General features: G+C 25.0%; 1 protein-coding gene across 9 annotated transcripts in view; it reads left to right on the top strand.

Annotated features, from left to right (window-relative positions):
* Positions 1-21,931, top strand: part of LOC136085999 (adhesion G-protein coupled receptor G2-like) — a 216,766-nt gene that overhangs the window by 61,132 nt on the left and 133,703 nt on the right. For all 9 annotated transcript variants that reach the window (XM_065808135.1, XM_065808131.1, XM_065808133.1 and 6 more), the window contains one exon: positions 19,694-19,813. In XM_065808135.1, the coding sequence (XP_065664207.1) occupies positions 19,694-19,813 (120 nt within the window). The remainder of the gene's footprint in view (positions 1-19,693; positions 19,814-21,931) is intronic.

Raw genomic sequence — 21,931 nt, forward strand, 5'->3', positions numbered from 1 at the left:
AAATTTAAAAACTTTTAAATCTATTTAAAAAATTATTTAAGCAACACTAACAAAACAAAGAAACTATGGACTATAATATAAACTTGTTAAATCATGCTTCAAATTTAAATATTCAATGTTTTTTAAATACCGTTATTCAACATGATATAATTCCAACAATGAACAAATCAACCAGAATAACTAACACTTCATCGGCATTACTTGATGATATATTTACTAATAATATTCATAATTTCCTCTTAGAATCTGGTGTAATTATAACTGACATAACAGATCATTTGCCAATATTCTTAATTACAAATAATATAACTGATAATCATTCTGCCTTAAAATCTACTATCCAAACGCGACGGATAAATGAAAACTCCGTGTTGTACTTTCAAAATTTCTCATTAGAAAAAATTGATTGGAATCTTATATTACAATCCTAATATACATATTAGGCGTATGCACTTTTTTTAGCGCTGTTTTGTAAATAATATGAACTGGCATTTTCAATAAAATAGTTATAAATTCTAACTTTTAAACCCTTTATAAAATAAAGAAATAGTTATAAAAATTGATAAAAAATAGTTATAAATTCTAAATAAAAAAATTCTTAATAATAAAATAATATAAATTCTTAATAAAAATTCTTAATAAAAAAATAATATAAATTCTTAATAAAAAAATAGTTATAAATTCTAACTTTTAAATCCTTGTATGATCAAAGGTTTACTTAAATCATCTAAGAGGAAAAAAAAACTTCATGAAAAATATTTAAAACGCTCAAAAAAGTTTATTATGGTAAGATGTTAGAAAAAACCCAAGGAAACACACCAAAAACTTAGAATGTTATTGAGCAGATAATTGGTAAAAATAAATGCGAGAACAATAATTTGCCACAAAAATTCCTAATTGATGGGAAATGATCAGTAATAAAGAAAACATAGTTGAAAAGCTCAACGACTATTTCCTTGAAGATGGCCCAAAATTAGCTGATAAAATTCCAATAATAACTATCTAACCAAAAACGAAATACTGTATAATAAAAATTTGGATTCAAAAAAACACATGCAAAAACATACAACAACATACTTCTTTTTATCTTCTTTTTTATTATTTTTTGGTTTTTATTTTTTATATATCTTTTTAATTTCCTGATGCGGACAAGCCACCTGGTTTGCTTTTTTCTGTTCTTTTTATTATCAAATTCAACAGTGTAAAAAATAACTCTTAATCCTATTGATAATTATTGATTAACAATCAATAAAGTTATTTCAACGAATAGTTTTTTTTATAACTTTATTTCAAATCACCTCTTATATATAATTTTGTTTTGTTTTGTTTTTGTACACCTTGAGGTTTTTATTGTTTTTTATTAAATTGTCATATTTTTTTGTTTTTGTTTTTTTTGTTTTTTGGCTTTTGTTGATTAAAAAGAAATATATTTAAATTAATTTTTAATAAAACATTGATCTTTTAAAACTACTGCTTTATAATGTAAAAATACGATGTAAACTACGGGGCTTAGTGATAAGACTATTTTTATCTTCTTTTTGCCCCGGCCATGTAATTATTTATTTATACATTTTGGTATTGTAGCATTTTTATAAACGACGAAATATATAGATAAAAAAACAAAAAACAGATCATGCAGTAATCGAATTAATAGATTATATATCCGATGGGTTCAATAATAATTATTATACGCAAGGAGTTTTTATTGATGTGTCAATAGCATTTGACACAGTTGACCATGACATACTTATAAAAAAACTAGAACTCTATGGTGTATTAAACAATAGCCTACTCTGGTTTAAAAATTACCTGTCCAACAGAAAACAATACATAATGTATAAGGATAATAAAACAGGAAATAACTTATAGTGTTATTATAACTTGTAGTGTTCTCCAAGGATCCAAAAGTGATTACCTCCCTTTAAAATTACCCAATCTCTTTATGAATATTAACAGAGAATCAAATGTTAACTTCTGGGAATAATATTAGATGAAAATATATGATAGAAATCTCATATTAAATTTATTAAAAATAAAATTTCCGAAAATATTTCTGTTCTATATAGAGTTATTTTTTTTTTTTTTAATTTTTTTTTTTTTGTCAACAAACTATTTACAATTAAAGATGATTTCCGACATTTAAAAATATTTAAAAATATTAAATACAAAGTACACTTTATCATATATAGTATTTTCAAGACTGGAGAACCTGAAGAAGATAAAATCTTATCATCAGTAACCTTTGATAATATAAAAGACAGTAAAAGTTTATTGTTAGAAAAATCAAGTAAGGAATCTTGATTGACAATTAGTTCAATAATGTTCTTTTTAAATTTTTGAGAGGTATTGGCTTCTCTTAGTTTACAACTCATGCTTGTAAAATGGTTCCATAGCATTGGGCCACGATAGGAAATGGCAAAGCTCGTAAGTTTTGATATAGGGAATAATTTCCGGTTTGATCGAGTGTTGTATCGGTTTGATATTTTAGAAAAATATTTTCGTAAACCTTCAGAGTTTTTTTAAACTGATGTTGGAACATAATTTGTTTGATTTTGAAAATATTTATTTCATAAATATCAAGTGCCCTCATACTTCTTAAAAGAGGTTTAGCGTTTGTGAAGCGATTTTGAAAATAAATAATTCGTGCTGCATTATTTTGTTGTTTGAGGAGATATTTGAGTTTAGATTTGCTTGTACTACCCCAAACAATACTGCCATACGATAAATAGCTATGTACGAATGCAAAACATAGCTTAGTTAGGGTAGATTTGTCTAAGATTTGACGGGTTTTATATAAAATACCAATCTTTCTTGAGATTTTATTGCTAATATATTTAATATGATCTCTCCAGGATAAATTTTTATCTATTAAGACATCAAGTAATTTATTTGTGAAAGAGCGCTCAATTTCCATGTTATTTATATATAGCATTGGTAAGGATTTCAATATATTGAAACTTTCGTTTAGAATGGAATAAGGAAAACTTAGTTTTAACAGTGTTTAAAGATAGGCTGTTCGCGTTAAGCCAAATTGATATTTGTTCTAGTTCATTGTTTGCAACTTGATATAGAGAAATGATGTTATTGTGAAAATGAAATAAAGCGATGTCTTCTGCAAACATGATGGTAGTTTTTGATGCTTTATATATATATCGTTGACGTATATTAGAAATAGTAGAGGACCTAAGATGGAGCCCTGTGGAACCCCACATAATGTTATAAGTTTGTTTGTCTGAAAACCGTCATTTAGAGTTATAAACTGTTTTCTATCAGTTAAGTAACTGGTAAACCATTTATGGTATGTATGGCATATTCCATAATAATTTATTTTATCTAGTAAAGTTTGATGGTTAACGGTATCAAACGCTTTTGACAAATCTAGAAATATACCTAAAGTGAAATTGTTATGAAAAGATGCTTCACTGATAACTTCAACTAGTTGCATAAGTGCATGCTCCGTAGAGTAATTTGATCGAAAACCATATTGGTTACAATAAAAAAGATTGTTTTTGTCCAAAAAGGAAAATAGCCTAATATACATGATACGCTCGAGGATTTTAGAAAAAACTGGAAACACTAAAATAGGTCGATAATTTGAAACCAGACTTTCATGTCCTGTTTTAAAAATTGGTGTAATATTTGCAATTTTAAGTTTATCTGGAAAAACACCTGTATTGAGCAATTTGTCAAAAACATCTAGTAAAACATTTTTAATAAATCCATAGCAATCTTTGATTATGCTTACTGAATTAAAAATTATATTTTTTCATTTATTCATAGCTACCTATCCTATTGCAATATTGCATGGGGAAGTAGCAATTATGGAAAGCTTAAAAAAATCTACGGTAAACAAAAACTTCCAGGCAGATTTATTTTTGGCGTTAAGAGAACTGCTCATGGAGAGCCTCTTTTAATTGAACTTAATGCACTCAATGTTTATAAACTTAATATATACAAAGTTATGCTGTTCACGTTTAAATCAAAACATGATTTGTCTTATATATACATATATATATAAATATATATATATAAATATATATATATATATATATATATATATATATATATATATATATATATATATATATATATATATATATATATATATATATAAATATATATATATATATAAATGAATATGAAATTTTTTATTTTATTTTATAGGGTGTTGTATTCATTTAAATATATATATATATATATATATATATATATATATATATATGTATATATATATATATATATTTATATGTATATATATATATATATATATATATATTTATATATACATATATATGTATATATATATGTACATATATATTGATATACATATATATACATATATATGTATATATTTGTATATATTTATGTATATATATATATATTTATGTATATATATATATATATATATATATATATATATATATATATATATATGTATATATATATTATATGGTGTTGTATTCATTTAAATATATATATATATATATATATATATATATTTATATACATATATATATATATATATATATATATATATATATATATATATATATATACATATATATGTATATATATGTACATATATATATTTCTATATATATATAAATATATATATATATATATATATATAAATGAATATGAAATTTTTTATTTTATTTTATAGGGTGTTGTATTCATTTAAATATATATATATATATATATATATATATATATATTTATATATATATATATATATATATTTATGTATATATATATATATATAATTATATATATATACATATATATGTATATATATATATATGTATATACATATTTATATACATATATATACATATATATGCATATATATGTATATATATATTATATGGTGTTGTATTCATTTAAATATATATATATATATATATGTATATATATATATATATATATATATATATATATATATATATATTTATATACATATATATATATATACATATGTATGTATATATATGTATATATATATATATATTTGTGTATATATATAAATATATATATTTATATATATATATACATATGTAAATGAATATGAAGTTTTTTATTTTATTTTATAGGGTGTTGTATTCATTTAAATATATATATATATATATATATATATATATATATATATATATATATATATATATATATATATATATATACATATATATATATATATATATATATATATAAATATATATATATATATGTATAAATATATATATATATTATATATATATATATATACATATATATGTATATATATATGTGTATATATATTTATATACATATATATGTATAGATATGTATATATATATGTATATGTATATATATATTATATGGTGTTGTATTCATTTAAATATATATATATATATATATATATATATATATATATATATATATATATATATATATATATATATATATATATATATATACATATATATGTATGGGAGACCGGGGCACGTAGGCCTGCATTTTTTTGTTGATGTGTGACTTTTTAGGTTTTTGTTTTTAAGTTTATTTTTTTTTGGAAAAAGGTTGACTAGCCCCTAGGCTATCCGGAAAAAACATTATTAAAAGCTCATAATAGCTTTTCAACACAATTAAAACTGTTGTTAGTAGGTCATATGGTGAGTCAACCTACGCCGTTATCAAGGAAGGTTGGCCCTTGGATCCGGGCAGTTTGGCCAACATACAACATATGGCAGACTTTGAGGTGGGAAAACGCTCATTGAGCAAAAACAACTTTACAATTTGATGAAACAAACAACTTTATAACTTGATAAAACAAAATTGAAATAACTTTAAAACAATTAACTACAAAAAAAAATAAAGTAAAAACAAAATATAACAATAACATTTTATTTAACAACAGTAATAAAATTTATTATATAACCCTTTTTCATCTTTTTCTACACAACTCACATGGGCTCAACACTGACAACTTGAACACTGTATCCACACAACACCTGGAAGGCTGTTTGAGAACATTTTGAAGCAACTAAGACACAAGACAACTTCCTCATTATCATCTTTGCTTTTATTGTTGCGTTTTTCTTTTACAGGTTGACTGGCAAAAATCTTGCTAGTTTTAGTGTAAACTTGGACCGGCTTCTTTGATAGAAAATAATTTTTTATTATTTGAGTCTTTTTGTTTTTTTTCTTTTGCTGCTTTCTGTTCCTGTTGCAAGGCTGTTTTAACTGGTGTATCAGTTAATATAGCAAAAATTCTTTTCCGATTGAGCCTATTTACATTGTTTTTTCTAAGCTGAGCTTTTTCAAAAGGCCTCATATCTTCAGGAGATGGTATAAGTGAAGAGTTTAAAGTAGCACCTGATGTTCTGTCTAAATTTGGAAAATTTCCCCTCTTAGATTTTGATTCATTTTAATTAAATTTTTTTAGTTTTTTTGTTTACAATCCACAGCTGAAACTTCGTTTCTAGGTGTTTGTTTAGTGATGCTAAAATCGACAGATGAAAAAAAATCCACATTTTGTTACTAGGGTCTGGTCTATCTGTTAAATATGATGGCAAAAAATCACATTCTCAAATAATGTCTTCGTTAAATGGATAAATACCTATTGCTTGGAAGCCACTAACTAAGTTCCTGGGAGTTATAGCAATAGGCAGTGTTGTTTTTTCTATATTCGGTATGTCATGGATAGTCATAGATCGTTGATTTACAGTTACCTATGCATCACATGCAGAGTTCACAAACTTTTTAAAAGAACCATAAACAGTTTTAACTAATGGTTGTAATTTATGACTATGGTGTGCTGAAAAAGATAAAAGTGTGATACCATTTTCTTTACAAAAATTAAGTAATGCTGCATCAAGATAAGAGCTGTAGTTGTCAATCAAAACCAGACAAGGGCAATCATTGGAACAACGTGCAAACATAGAAAAATATTTGATATATTTAAGAAAATTTGTCTTTCATCCATCCTGAAGAATGTGCTGATCCATCTCATCCTATTTGTCCATCACGAATAAAGTGAGATTTAAAATTAATTCTGGGAAAGATAAAATATGAAGGTATGCTATTGCAAACCAATTTAAGTTATTATTTAAAAATCAAACGTGTTTCAAAATTTGGAAATCATCTTCAGAGGTTATCAGTCAGTGGCAGTAACAAATTGTTCTGCTGAAAAATCGTTTTGTTGTTTAAAAAGAATAAAGATTTATCAAATTAAATGACGTTGTGATTATGCAGATCGTTCACAAATTAAATGACGTTTCAATTATGCACATCGAACGCAATGTTTTAGAGAAAATAAAGTTTGAAGACATAATTAATTCAAACTACACTAAAATTTATAAACAGTGCCTAGAGGCGGCATATTCTTAAATCAACCGCTATATAATAGGCTTCTGACATTTTTTCAACCCTATGCTCCTGTACTGTAGTTTGATGAACTTTTACATAAAAAACACGAAATGAACTATTATTTGGATACGTTTTGAAAAAAGTTCACCCTGCCATTAAAAAAATTGATTTTAACATAAGGTACTACTATGTATTCAAATGTATGCAGAATGTCATAGTCATGTAATACAAAAAAATTTTAAATCCAACAATGACTCAAACCGTTGACCTTGCTTTTGCTCTTGCTTGTTGCATAGAAGGAACAGAAGGTGCAATTTATCTTTATTTTTGCATGACGAATACATTTCTTTACTTACTTTGATTGCCCGCTCTGGGCATAGATTACTTCTGGGGATCTGTAGTATCGATGACTCTCGCTTCCACTGTTTTTTTAAAGAGCTTAAAGCCTTTTTGTATGGATTCAGTACTTCAGCCAAGTTATTAAAGTCGTTTTCGTTGTACAGTTGGTCTGTAAATCAATGGTCTACCCAGCCATACGATATAAATCGACATACTCTCCGCAGAACTGTCTTTGTTGAAGGAATTAAAATGAAGGCTAGGATTGCTAGTTTAGCTCTGGAATTCCATCTCGCAAAAAATTGGAACACTCAAGTAAGATGAATTTAAAAAAGTCACATTTTTTTCATTGTTAACGCTGGTTGTATCTGCAACAATCATCTGTATTGAATTCCATAGGTAGTGTAGCTCTGGAATTCCACCTCGCATAGCTGATGTTGGGTGATTTTTGAAACCTGATCAATAGAAAAAGTTCCTTTTCATCAAAAAATTGGAACACTCGAGTGAGATGAAGTTCATCGAGGATAGTTTTCCCCTGCCATATACCAAGCCCAGGACATTTAATTTGATTTTTCTTCTTTCATTTTTAAGGACGCCCACTTGAGATTTGACTTCGTTGATGTGCTTGCCATCAAAGTGTAAGGACCAACTTGTTATATGCAACTTTTTAAGAATTTCTTTTTTCAGTTTGATTGCCTCTTTGATTTTTGACTTGTAAATAGCTGATTGACATGGAGTTGGGATGTCAACGCCTGCACGAGCCAATTGCTTGCATATGTTAGCAGCTTTTTTTGTTGATACTCTTGTGTAGGTCACCAATTTGACTACAATTTTGCTTTTATGATGTTTTCTGCTTGGTGTAGGAGTAGTCTCACTTTTTTTTTTTCATCGTTTTTATATTCACTGTCGTTAGCCTCTGAGTCAGAATCACTAAAACCAAGATATTAAGATGATGACTTGAAGATCTATTAGAAAGTTTTTTTTTTCAGAGGGATGGATTGTTTCTTTACTGGTCGCTTGCTCTGTAGAGTATCCCACTGTTCCTTTGCTGTCCACTTGGAGATGGTAAAATCGCTTGTCCTCTGAAAATAACTAAATTATAATATCTAAATTGTTGCAAAATGTTCTAAAGTTGTCTAAAATAATCTGGATTTTTTCAAAATGTTCTAAAGTTCTAAAAATGTCTAATCTATACAAGTTTTAAATGATTTTCAGCAAAGCCACACGTATTAGTAGTAGCAGTAAAAAAATTAAATAAATGACAATTCGTAATTTTAACTGCGGGGTGACTTTTTTTTACAACCTAGAGGAATTAAACATGTTTTCAATGTTTTCGAACTAAAGTTCATCGATTAATGACACAGGAAAATAAGTATATATATGTGTATATATATATATATGTGTATATATATATATATATATATATATATATATATATATATATATATATATATATATATATATATATATATATATATATATATATATATATTTATATATATATATATATATATATATATATATATATATATATATATATATATATATATATATATATATATATATGTATGTATATGTTATGAATAATATTATTAGTTTAATAATATAACTATTCAATTAATTTAATTTTTTTGATGTAGATTCAAAAACAATTAATTTCAACCGGTTTGCATAATCTATTAATTTTACGTTTGTACCTATTCCATGTTTTTTTATACTTATAATGATAGCTTCTCCAGTTTCCTCGCATTATACTCTTAGACCGTGGTCAGTTGAAAGAAGGAAGGCAAGTATATGGCAAGCTACTCTAAAAACTTACTATGCAACACTGAGTTCGATATCCTCGAACATGCCACGAATATATTCAATCAAATCTGCATAAGACTCTTCAAATATCTGAATAGTACTTTTTATGGCTATTTCCTGCTTCCACACCAAAGACTACTGCTTGAAGGCGTTTAAACCTTCGAAGACAGTTTAGAACTGATAAATAATCATACTTTCCATTATTTATAATAGTTCTCTTAAGTATATCCATCGAGTTCAGGAACTTGTTTGCATTGTTTCCGCCAAATTCTACACATGGTTTCATCAAAACATGATGTATATTGAGTTCCAGTACTTTTCAAACAAATGCCATAAGCTAAGAATATTAAATCGAATCTTCATTTTTCTTTCTTTACTCAAGAATTTGTATATTGAGGTAAGTAAGACTGGCTTTGTAATCTAAATTTTGTGTTGCTGGCTTAAGTTTAGTTGTTCTTTTCTGGCGTCTTCTTCATCAGAAATCCAAGCAATCAATTTTATAGCAAACTCATACCCATTAAGTTTTATGTTTAGTAGTTTTTGCTTACTCCGTCAAAAATTTTTAAAAAGTCCAGTAAGGTTTGGGCAGCCATGAAATTGTATATATAATATATATATATATATATATATATATATATATATATATATATATTATATATATATATATATATATATATATATATTTATATATAAATATATATTAATATATATATATATATATATTTATATATATACATATATATATATACATATATGTATATATATTTATATATATGTATTTATGAATTAATATATATGTATATATATATATATATATATATATATATATATATATATATATAAATATATGTAAATTATGCTAGTGTATTTTACAAATAGAGTGCTCAATGTTCCTAAAGAACAGAGCAATAATAAATTAGTAAAAAACACTTATCTAACTTTTATCTTCGACTTGAAGTTTCACCATTGCTGGATCATCAGGAAGAGTCCCCAGGAAGATCCAGGAAGAACTCTTCCTGATGATCCAGCAATGGTGAAACTTCAAGTCGAAGATAAAAGTTAGATAAGTGTTTTTTACTAATTTATATATAAATATATATATATATATATATATTTATATATGTATATATATAGAATATATATATATATATATATATATATTAGACTGCTTCATTTTGGGGTCATGAAAAAATTTAAAGTACCATGGAGTCTTATCTGCTGCGCAGACCCCTATTTTATTAATAGAATTTTTTTTTTTTCAATTTTGACCATTTTTAGGGGTTGCTCAAGTGCCCCAATTGTCTGAATTTAGACCTTTTTAAGCCTATTTTTGGCATATTTGAGCAAGTTCTAAAACTCAAAATAATTAAATTTTTTTTCTTTCCAGAGTTTCTTCTAAGTTATAAAAAACAAATAAAAATGCATGGTATTTTTATTTATCTGAAATATTTCATGCAAATCTATTTATAAAATCCCAAATTTAGTGCAATTTTTTCCAATTTTTACGCAACGTAATAACTTTGTTGATATGTAAAGTCATAAAACGTCTAGCGATTTGATTTTATATATTTCCTAATAATAGTGTTATTTTTTACAAATATTATGCAATATTTTTATATTGTTTTTTTGTTTTTCTTGGAGGTTTTTCTTTTTCCTACATACTTCCTTTTGTTATTGTGCATGAATAAAAGTGAATCTTGTCTTTTTTCTTCCTTTCTGGCAATATCAATGTTGTCCTTTATGAGTTTAACAGTTCTTTCAGAGCAATCATTAACAACTGCAAGATTAAAAATAGCATCTTTAAATTTTAAGTAGAAATCGTTACAAGTCCAATACTCTGGCGGGGTTTTCATCCATTGACAGTCACTTTTACTCTGCCCTATCATAAGGAACAAAATCCACGAATTTTCTGTGACCAATTCAACTAAGCTTGGTGGCTTCGGTCCACTGAAGTCTAAAGAATTGAGGACCTCCATGTTAGCTTTTATTCGGGCTAACGAATATTTATCTAAGCTACGAAATTCAAAGCTGTATAATTTTTGAGCAATTTCACCTCTTTCTTCACAGTTTTCATCAGCTAAGGCAAGACAACAAGGTAAGGGTCCAGAAACCATGTGTGCCGTTTGATTGATTCAATGACTGATTCTGCCCCAATCAAATTGTACTCCTTAAACCTATTCATTTGCCAAAGAGCTCTCATATCCTGGATAAACAAAAAATTGTTAAGTAACTAGCTTACCTTAAAAAAATATAAATTTAGAAACTTTTAATCAAAACTTTTTATTTATAATAGAATCCTTATATATATATATAATATATATATATATATATATATATATATATATATATATATATATATATATATATATGTATACATATGTATATATATATAATATATATATATATATATATATATATATATATATATATATATATATATATGTATACATATGTATATATATATATATATATATATATATATGATATATATATATATATATATATATATATATATATATATATATATATATATATATATATATATATATATATATATATATATATGTATACATATGTATATATATATATATATATATATATATATATATATATATATATATATATATATCATACTTGTTAACTTGGTACCTACCTGACGAGGAGCCACAGCAGATAGTTCAGCTTTGAGAAACCAGGTAGTATAGAAAACAGCCACAAAAGTTGCCACTTCAGAAATCTCATTTTTCAGTCAATTTGTCAGACTGGGTATTGCATCCATCATAAGCTGGAGCTTTAGGTTGTAGATACCTATAAAAATATACATTTTTATTTTTTTTGAAAAGCTAAATATTTGATCATGTGTAACAAATTCATTTTTTTTTGCTATGAAGCTATAATTTTTAACTTTGGACTTTTTCCTATCATAAACCTAAAACTCTCTACCTTTTGCCATAAAACGGGCATGATGAATTGCTCCGGGTGTACGAAACTTGTACTTTTCCTCAGAAAGCACCATAAGTGTAAGCTCTGTCAGCTCAATGTAGTCCTTCCTTGTAGCCCCATCCTAAAAATTAAACCAGAAGTATATTGGTATAATGCAATAAACATAGGTATGTATACTTTTGTCTTATAAAGAATAATAGAATTAAACAAGAAAAATCTAGGATATATTACTACTTCATAGTACATATTGTATACATAACTACATATTAAAACATCTAGTCATTGGGCTAACTTTTTCAGAGACCCATGGGTGATAATATTTCTGCAGAACGTTATGCTTTCATGCTTTTGATGACCAAGCCATGTTTCATCTGGAATAGTCAATCTTCTCAACACCTTTTTATTTAAAATGTCAAAAAAAAATCAAAGAGCTCAAAATTGAAGAAATACTAGGGTACAATAATATTTTACAAAAATGTTAACCAATTTTGTAAAACCCTACCTGGTTCTCTACATCAAGATCATTCCATGTTGATTTTAATATTTTAAACAGCATATTATCTGGTCCAGAAGTAGCACTACTTGGATAATTTTTCCAGAAATGTGTTATGTGTAGCTCGTTTATATGATGTCGGCATGCAATAGATAAAACTGGTCGCTGAAAAACTTCATTTACCAGTAAAGAAACAGCTCCATTTTTGTTTCCAGTGTTGATTCTGGTTGTATCAAATGTAACAGCTTGTATACTGTTTGTAAGGTCAAAGCAATTCAAGATATCTCTGATCGCATTTTTTTGATTTTCGCCAGTTCCGGAAGAAATAGCTGGAATTCCCAACAGGTGCGTTTCCATGTTACCGTTTATTAATATTGCTAATCGATCTTTTTCTGATTTTTTCCCATCAGTATATTCACGACATTTCCATTCATGGCTGATGATTGCCGATAGGCATGAAACTTTAAGTTCCATTAAGAATTGTTTTTTCTAAAATTTAAGTATCAAACGCTCTGTTTTTGAAAAAATATATATTTTTTCGCTCTGTTTTTGAAAAAATATATATTTTTTCAAAAACAGAGCGTTTTATACTTAAATTTTAGAAAAAACAATTCTTAATGGAACTTAAAGTTTCATGCCTATCGGCAATCATCAGCCATGAATGGAAATGTCGTGAATATACTGATGGGAAAAAATCAGAAAAAGATCGATTAGCAATATTAATAAACGACTTTTCCATCAAAATGGAGTTGAACTAAAATGTTCTTATTATTATTTCTGAAATTTCTCAAATGGTCCTTGATCCTCTTTGATTCATCATAAATGACTTTATCTGCTGCTCTTAATGCTGTAGAGGTTGAACATTTAAATTCATCTATATTTCCACCTGATTTAGCAATTATACTATTAACCATGGCAGTATGCTGCCTATGACTTAATCCTTCCCCAACAGCAGTATCAGCAGTTCTCTTGAGAATATCTTTTGGAAGTAGAACAGTATCTGGTTTTTTGACTTTCTTCTTTAACTCTGGATCTGGATACGGGAAATCATCATTATCTTCATTTTTATCGGATCCATTTGAGCTGAATTCACTCTCTGACATGGTTTCATTCAAACTTGATCTCATTTCAAACTTGGATAAACTCCTGTTAACAGAGGAAATGTACCTTGTGTCTAATCCACCTATTCTTGTTTTTCTATCTCCTAATTGGTCTAATAAAAAAGCAATATCTTCAGTCTTGTCTCGACAACTTCTTTTCTTATCAGCTTTAATGATTGCAACCAGAGTATCGAGCTCAGGTGCAGTCCAAAAGATCCTTTTCATCTGAGTTAAAAATTTCCTCCTTTTTTCAATTTCTGATAAAGTTTGTCTTGATTTGTTTTTTTTTAACAGTTTCCAAGTTAGGATCAGCTTCTCTATCTTTTAACTAAAAAATGTGATTTGTAGGTTCTGAACATTTTACAACACATCTATTTCTGTTAACTAATTTATTTAACAGCAGATATTTGTTATATTAATTGTTTTCCTCTAATAATATACAAATAAAACAAAAACAAATACAGTCTCGTACCTACCTAATTGTTTGTAATTGCAAAATCTGAAATCCACCCTTCAACCAAGGTGCAATTAACTTTGAAAGAGTGCAGCATAAAGACTTTTCATTATGGCATCTGATTTCAAAGTGTTTTGTCAACGGACAGTGGATAATTCTACTTTCTTTTTGTTTTGGATGCTTCTCCTTTAAATGCAAGAAGTATTGCAAAACCTCTTGCTCTGTAGAAAATTTGTCTTTTGGTAAGGATGACCTGGATTCCCCAACCAAAAAATTTACTTTTTTCTTACTTTTTCCCGACATGAATAAAACTGTAGTAAAAAGCTCTAATAAGCATATGAAGTAAGTGTATCATGAAAGTTATCAATAATTATTTCCCGCGTTTTTAAATGAAAATTAAATATCGTCTTCGCTAAAAAGTAATTCGCATAACGTGTTTAAGCAAGTACGCTAAATTATTAAAGTAAATGCGAAGCGTAAAAATTGGTAAAAATCCGCATAACTATGCAATTTTTTAGTTAGGTTTAGACAAAATATTTTAAGCAAATTAAATTACCATGCTTTTTTTTTTTTTTCTATTAACTTAGAAGAAACTCTGGAAAGAAAAAAAATAGAATTATTTTGAGTTTTAGAACCCGCTCAAACGTGTTGAAAATAAGCTTAAAAAAGGGTAAATAAGTCTAAAATTAGACCATTAGGGCACTTGAGCAACCCCTAAAAGTGGTTAAAACTCAAAAAAAAAAAAAATCTACTAATAAAATAGGGGTCTGCGCAGCAGATAAAACTCCATGGTACTTTAAATTTTTTCATGACCCCAAAATGAAGCAGTCTAATATATATATATATATATATATATATATATATATATATATATATATATATATATATATATATATATATATATATATATATATATATATATATATATATATATTGTTGTTGTATGATTTAGTGTTAAAAACACTAAACTCTTGATCGTTGTAGAGTGCTCAATATTTAAGAAAATATATATTTTTTCAAAAACAGAGCGTTTTATACTTAAATTTTAGAAAAAACAATTCTTAATGGAACTTAAAGTTTCATGCCTATCGGCAATCATCAGCCATGAAGTACAAAATCAAAAATATAAAAAACTTTTAAAAATTACAAACTACGGTAGAATGAGCTCTGACGTTATAGTACAAGAAGACGTAATTGAAAACTAATCTCCGCTATCAAATAATGAAAGGAGAAATTTATTTTTGTGTCTGCATTTAGAGACTAGTTCGCCTCTTTTGTTTAGCAGATTGTTTTTTTTGTAAAATAATATTTGGAACTTCTCATTTAAACAAAGCTTGCAAATTTTTGACGCAGGATTGTATGATTGTATTAACAGAAACAGAATTAAGATAAGCTACTCCTGTATGCCAAACATCAAATCTATCATCAACTCACACAACAAAATTATTTTATATGGTGATGTAAAATTATCAGAAAAAGTCTACAATTGCATTAAATATATATATATATATATATATATATATATATATATATATATATATATATATATATATATATATATATATATATATATATATATATATTTAAAGTCCATTTATTCAACCAAAAATTTAAAAATTACAAGTTTTTTATAATTTTGCAAAATTAGGTTAGGTGTCACTCATATAGTTGAAAACTAATCATTAGAGTGACATCTAAATAAAATAAACAAACAAACAAAATAATAGTAAATAAAAGCATGTGTAAATTAAATTAATTTAAAAATAAAAATAATAACGATAAAGCTATAATAAGTTATTTAATAAATCAAAAAATACGAAACACTCAATTAATAACAATAGAAAACAAAAATAAAAACAATTAGCAACAACAGCACAAATAAAAACAAACTTTACCCTTACGAAAAAGCAAAACACAAAAACTATAAAATGGAATGCATATACAAAAACTTCTACATTAAATTAAAAAATTAAATCAAAAATAAAAATAATCTTTAGTTATTTTGGCGAAAAAAAAAAAGGTGTAGAAAAATTAATAAAATAGAAAAACAGCGAACAACAATAATAATAATTAGCAACAACAACACAAATAATTACAAACTTTACGCAAACGAAAAAGCAAAACACAAAAACTACCAAATCAAAGCAAAAACTACAAAACGAAAATGCTAACATATAAACTTCTACAAGATAAAAAATAATAATAATAATGTTTTGTCCTTTTTGGCGAAAAAAAAGTGTAAAAAAGTTGGTATCGACTAAGTACAAATAGGTGTTCAATTTTTCTTTTCTATATATATATAGAAATATTTCTTTTCTATATTTATATATATATATATATATATATATATATATATATATATATATAAGACTGCACTCTTTTTGACATTACAATATAGTTGTTGTCGGTGACTTTAATGCTCACCACTCTGAATGGCTTGGCTCTAGTGTCAGTGACTCTGCAGGCATTAAAGCCCACAACTTTTGCCTTTCTCAATCCCAAACTCAAATAGTCAACTTTCCAACTCACTTTCCTGACAACCCGAATCATTTACCTTCTCTACTCGAATTATGTCTCGTTTCTGATCCTAGTCAGTGCTCAGTTTCTCCACATTCACCTTTAGGTTCTTCTGATCACAGTTTGATCTCTCTAAAACTAATATCTCATTATTCTTCATCACCTGAATCCCCCTATTATCGAACCTCTTACAACTACAGTAAAGCTGACTGGGATTCTTTCTAAGATTTTCTTCGTGATGGCCCTTGTGTAGAATTCTTTCGTCTTCCTGTCGACAAATGGGCTTCTTACATAGCTTCGTGGATTCAGGCTGGCATGGAATCTTTTATTGCCTCTCGACAATTCCAGGTCAAGCCTCACTCTCCTCCATGGTATTCCTCACACTGTGCTGCTGCAATTGCCAATCGAAACCGTTACTTCAATATTTATCAGCAAAATAATTCTCCAGAAAACAGACGTCTGTTTATTACTGCTAGAAACAATTGTAAAAAGGTTTTGTCTAACGCCAAAACCCGCTATTCTCAGGTCATGAAATCTCGTATCTCCTCTCAATAATTAGGCTCTCGTGACTTCTGGAGAATCTTTAATAATATCAATAATAAGGGCAAATCTATAGTTTTACCTCTCTTGTATGGTTCAAACTTTGTCACCTCACCTAAAGACAAAGCCGAATTGTTTGCTAAAAACTTTTCATCAATATCATCTCTTGATTCCACTAGTTGCGTTCTACCTGATATTGCCAACAAACAGGTTGATCCATTGCTTGACATTCATATCACTCCAGCATCTGTATCTAAAGTGATTTCCTGCCTAGACTCTTCTATAACTTGTGGCCCAGACAACATACCTGTTATTGTCTTGCAGAAGTGTTCTGCAGAGCTGTCAGCTATACTCTCAAAACTATTCAACAAGTGCTTATCAGAGTCTTGTTTTCCAGCATGCTGGAAAGCGGCATCTGTTATTCCTATTTTCAAAAATTCTGGAGAGCGATCTGATTCGTTTAACTACCTTCCCATAAGTCTTCTTCCTATCATAAGCAAGGTTTTTGAATCTTTATTTAACAAACACTTTATTTCTCATCTTAAATCTAAGAACAAAAGTTTTACAAATGTTTATATATATATATATATATATATATATATATATATATATATATATATATATATATATATATATATATATATATATATATATTTATATTTATATATATATATATATATATAAACATTTGTAAAACTTTTTGTTAATGTAAAACATTTTTGGTAATGTTTAATAATAAATTAATTGTTAATGATAAATCAAATTGAAATGACAAATATAAAAAGATTTATTTTTTACTACCTGTCCATTTTCACTTTCACACGTTAGACAGGTCCTTAATATTATATAAAAAATGTTAAAAATTTTATAAAAGTTTTAAAAATAGTCATTATTTTCTATTTCAAATATCAGTGACAATTTTATATAATACAATTACTGTTTTGGAAGTTTTAAAAAAGATAAAATTTTTCAACAAGATATTTGGTTAGTTTCTTAAAATACTTACTCACAGTTTTGCCAAAATTTTGTGAACAATTATAAGAAATGTGGAAAAAATAAATATGCTATTAGTATTTGTTTTAATTACTTTATTTTATTCATTTATTTTTAATTTTTTTTTTTTAATTATATTTAGGTGCCCCAAGAAGTCCTCGCAGTCTTATAGCAAGGCACGGCTGCTAAATTATTTGAATGTATATAATAAAAGTTTAAAAGAAAAATTAATTTGTATTACTACATATATGTTTCCATTTTTATTTTTTTCATAAAATGTCTGTTTATTGAAAAAAGTTACTATATGTAACATTTCTTATAGAATTAAGTTTTTTAGGCCAACACTATATAAATTTTTTTTTTATTATTCATGTTTATTTCACAACTACAAAGTAATTACAAGTAACCAATCACTGATTGGCAGTAAAGATATACAAATTTAAATCATAAATATAATATTCGAAATATACGATGTAAATAAAAATATAGTTGTTTACAACTCCGAGACATGAATGAAATAAATACTAATTACAACAATATAATAACGTGTACGTAAAAATAATCCGAGAAATATATCTCTATATTACTCCAATTAAAATAAGAAATACAATAAATAAAAATAAATCTGCTGATTTTTTGGAGGAGAGTTTAGATGTTTCACTATAAGTTTATTTACCACATTTCAAAATAATGTTAGAGTATAAATATGATAAAAACGAAATTTGTGTAAGATTGATGAAAATAATTACTTAATGTAGTTTTAGGAAGCTCGCATAGGACTTAAGTCATTCTTGTCATCAAGCACCTTTTTTTTAGACGTGTAATACACATAAAAAATCAGTTGCATACGTGCTATATATGTATGTGCTACATATATACCTTGTTATTAATATTATTTTTTTTTATCGATTTGTATTAAAAGTTAAGTTACATTTATTTATTTATCTATTCAAGTTTAAAAAAATTCCTTACAGTTGTTTAATTTGATTATTGTAGTTTTTAGCTTTTTTTTTAGACAGTGTTCGTTGTTTAAGTTTAAAAGTGATTCGTTTCTGGAATTCTATGATATGCATGATGTCAATATTGCATAAATTTTATGATTTGTATGTTGTCAACATATATGAGTTTTATAAATCTACTCATTTGCCTTTTTTATTATGAATTTAGATTGCAGAATAACTGGTTGTGAAAAAAATAAAATATGCGTCAATTTAGATGAAACAAATGAAGAAATGTATTATTGCAAATGCGATTTTAATACGTTTTGGAATAATGGAACATGCATAAGTATTTTTATGTTTTGATCTATCTTTCAACTCTAATCATTTTGTACAATAAACTAAATATTGCATATTCAAACATAGTTCAGATAATGCAGCATAAACAGTGTTTATATAATAGAGAGTAGCCTCTCGGAGCTTAGCACAAATAAGTACGTTTAATTTAGGGAGTTCTTATAAAAAAGATATTAATTTAAAATGAAAACAGAGATAATAAAAAATGTTTAAAAAATTTGAAAGAATTTATAATCACACTACGATCAAATTATTTTTCTAAATAATACTTATTTAAACCATTATCAATCAAAGACTAAAAGTTTAAACTTAAACAAATTTTTAAAAGATTTAATTATTTTTAAAAACATGCATCTTTTTACCAAAAACACCTTACACAATGTGACTTTTTGTATTCCATTTCAATTTCCATCGTTTTAACCTAATAAAGGTATCAAACCCATTTATTTTTATGTTATTAAGTAATTTTATCTGGTGTTTCCTAAATTTACAAACATTAAAAGTGAAATAAAAGTAAAATAAAATTAAAGTAAATGTTTATGTTAAGGTTCAAATAAAAACTACAATCTTGGCAGAAATAAAAAGTTATATTATATTTGAATAGCAGTATTTTTTCAATACCTTGCAAAATCCATTTAAAATAAGTTCAGAATTTTTTAGGAATTCCTAATATTTTATTTATTAGTTGTTTTCACAAAATTTTGCGGAAATAAAAATGAAAAAGTATTGTATAGAATATGATTAGAATAATGTGGCTCATTAGCAGTAGTAAAGACTACTTACCTTAGGAAAAAAAACTTTGGCTAGAAGATTTTATTTTAATTCTAGATAAAATTAGGAACCACTTGTAAATTTTTCTATTAACAAAAATACAATATAAATACCCAGTTTTTGTAAAGAAATTTGATCATAATTAGCGAAGGCATCTGATTATACAAAGCTCTCCACACCCTGTCCTCCTTCACCACAATATCATCTTTTTATAAGATTTATAAACTAAATTTACAGAAACTCGTCCATATAAAACAAGTTTTAAATTGTATATATATATATATATATATATATATATATATATATATATATATATATATATATATATATATATATATATATATATATATATATATATATATATATATTTATATATATATATATATATATATATATATATATATATATATATATATATATATATTTATATATATATATATATATATATATATATATATATATATATATATATATATATATATTTATATATATATATATATATATATATATATATATATATATATATATATATATATATATATATATTTATATATATATATATATATATATATATATATATATATATATATATATATTTATATATATATATATATATATATATATATATATATATATATATATATATATATATATATATATATATATATATATACAATTTAGAACTTGTTTGATATGGACGAGTTTCTGTATATTTAGTTTATAAATCTTATATATATTATATATATTTAGTTAATAAATCATATATATATATATATATATATATTTAAATATATATATATATATATATATATATATATATGTATATATATTTAAATATATATATATATACATATATATATATATATATATATATATATATATAAATATGTATATATATACATATACATATATATATATATATATATTTATATATATATATATATATATATAAGTATATATATATAGATATATATATATATATAAATATATATATATATATATATATATATATATATATATATATATATATATATATGTTTATATAGATATATATATAGATATATATAGGTATATATATAGGTATATATATATATATATATATATATATATATATATATATATATATATATATATATATATATATATACCTATATATATATACCTATATATATATACCTATATATATCTATCTATATATATCTATATCTATATATACATATATATATATATATATATATATATATATATATATATATATATATATATATATATATATATATTTATATATATATATATATATCTATATATATATACTTATATATATATATATATATATATA

The sequence above is a fragment of the Hydra vulgaris genome, chromosome 10 (genome assembly GCF_038396675.1).
Source record: "Hydra vulgaris chromosome 10, alternate assembly HydraT2T_AEP".
In the NCBI taxonomy this organism is placed as follows: Eukaryota; Metazoa; Cnidaria; class Hydrozoa; order Anthoathecata; family Hydridae; genus Hydra; species Hydra vulgaris.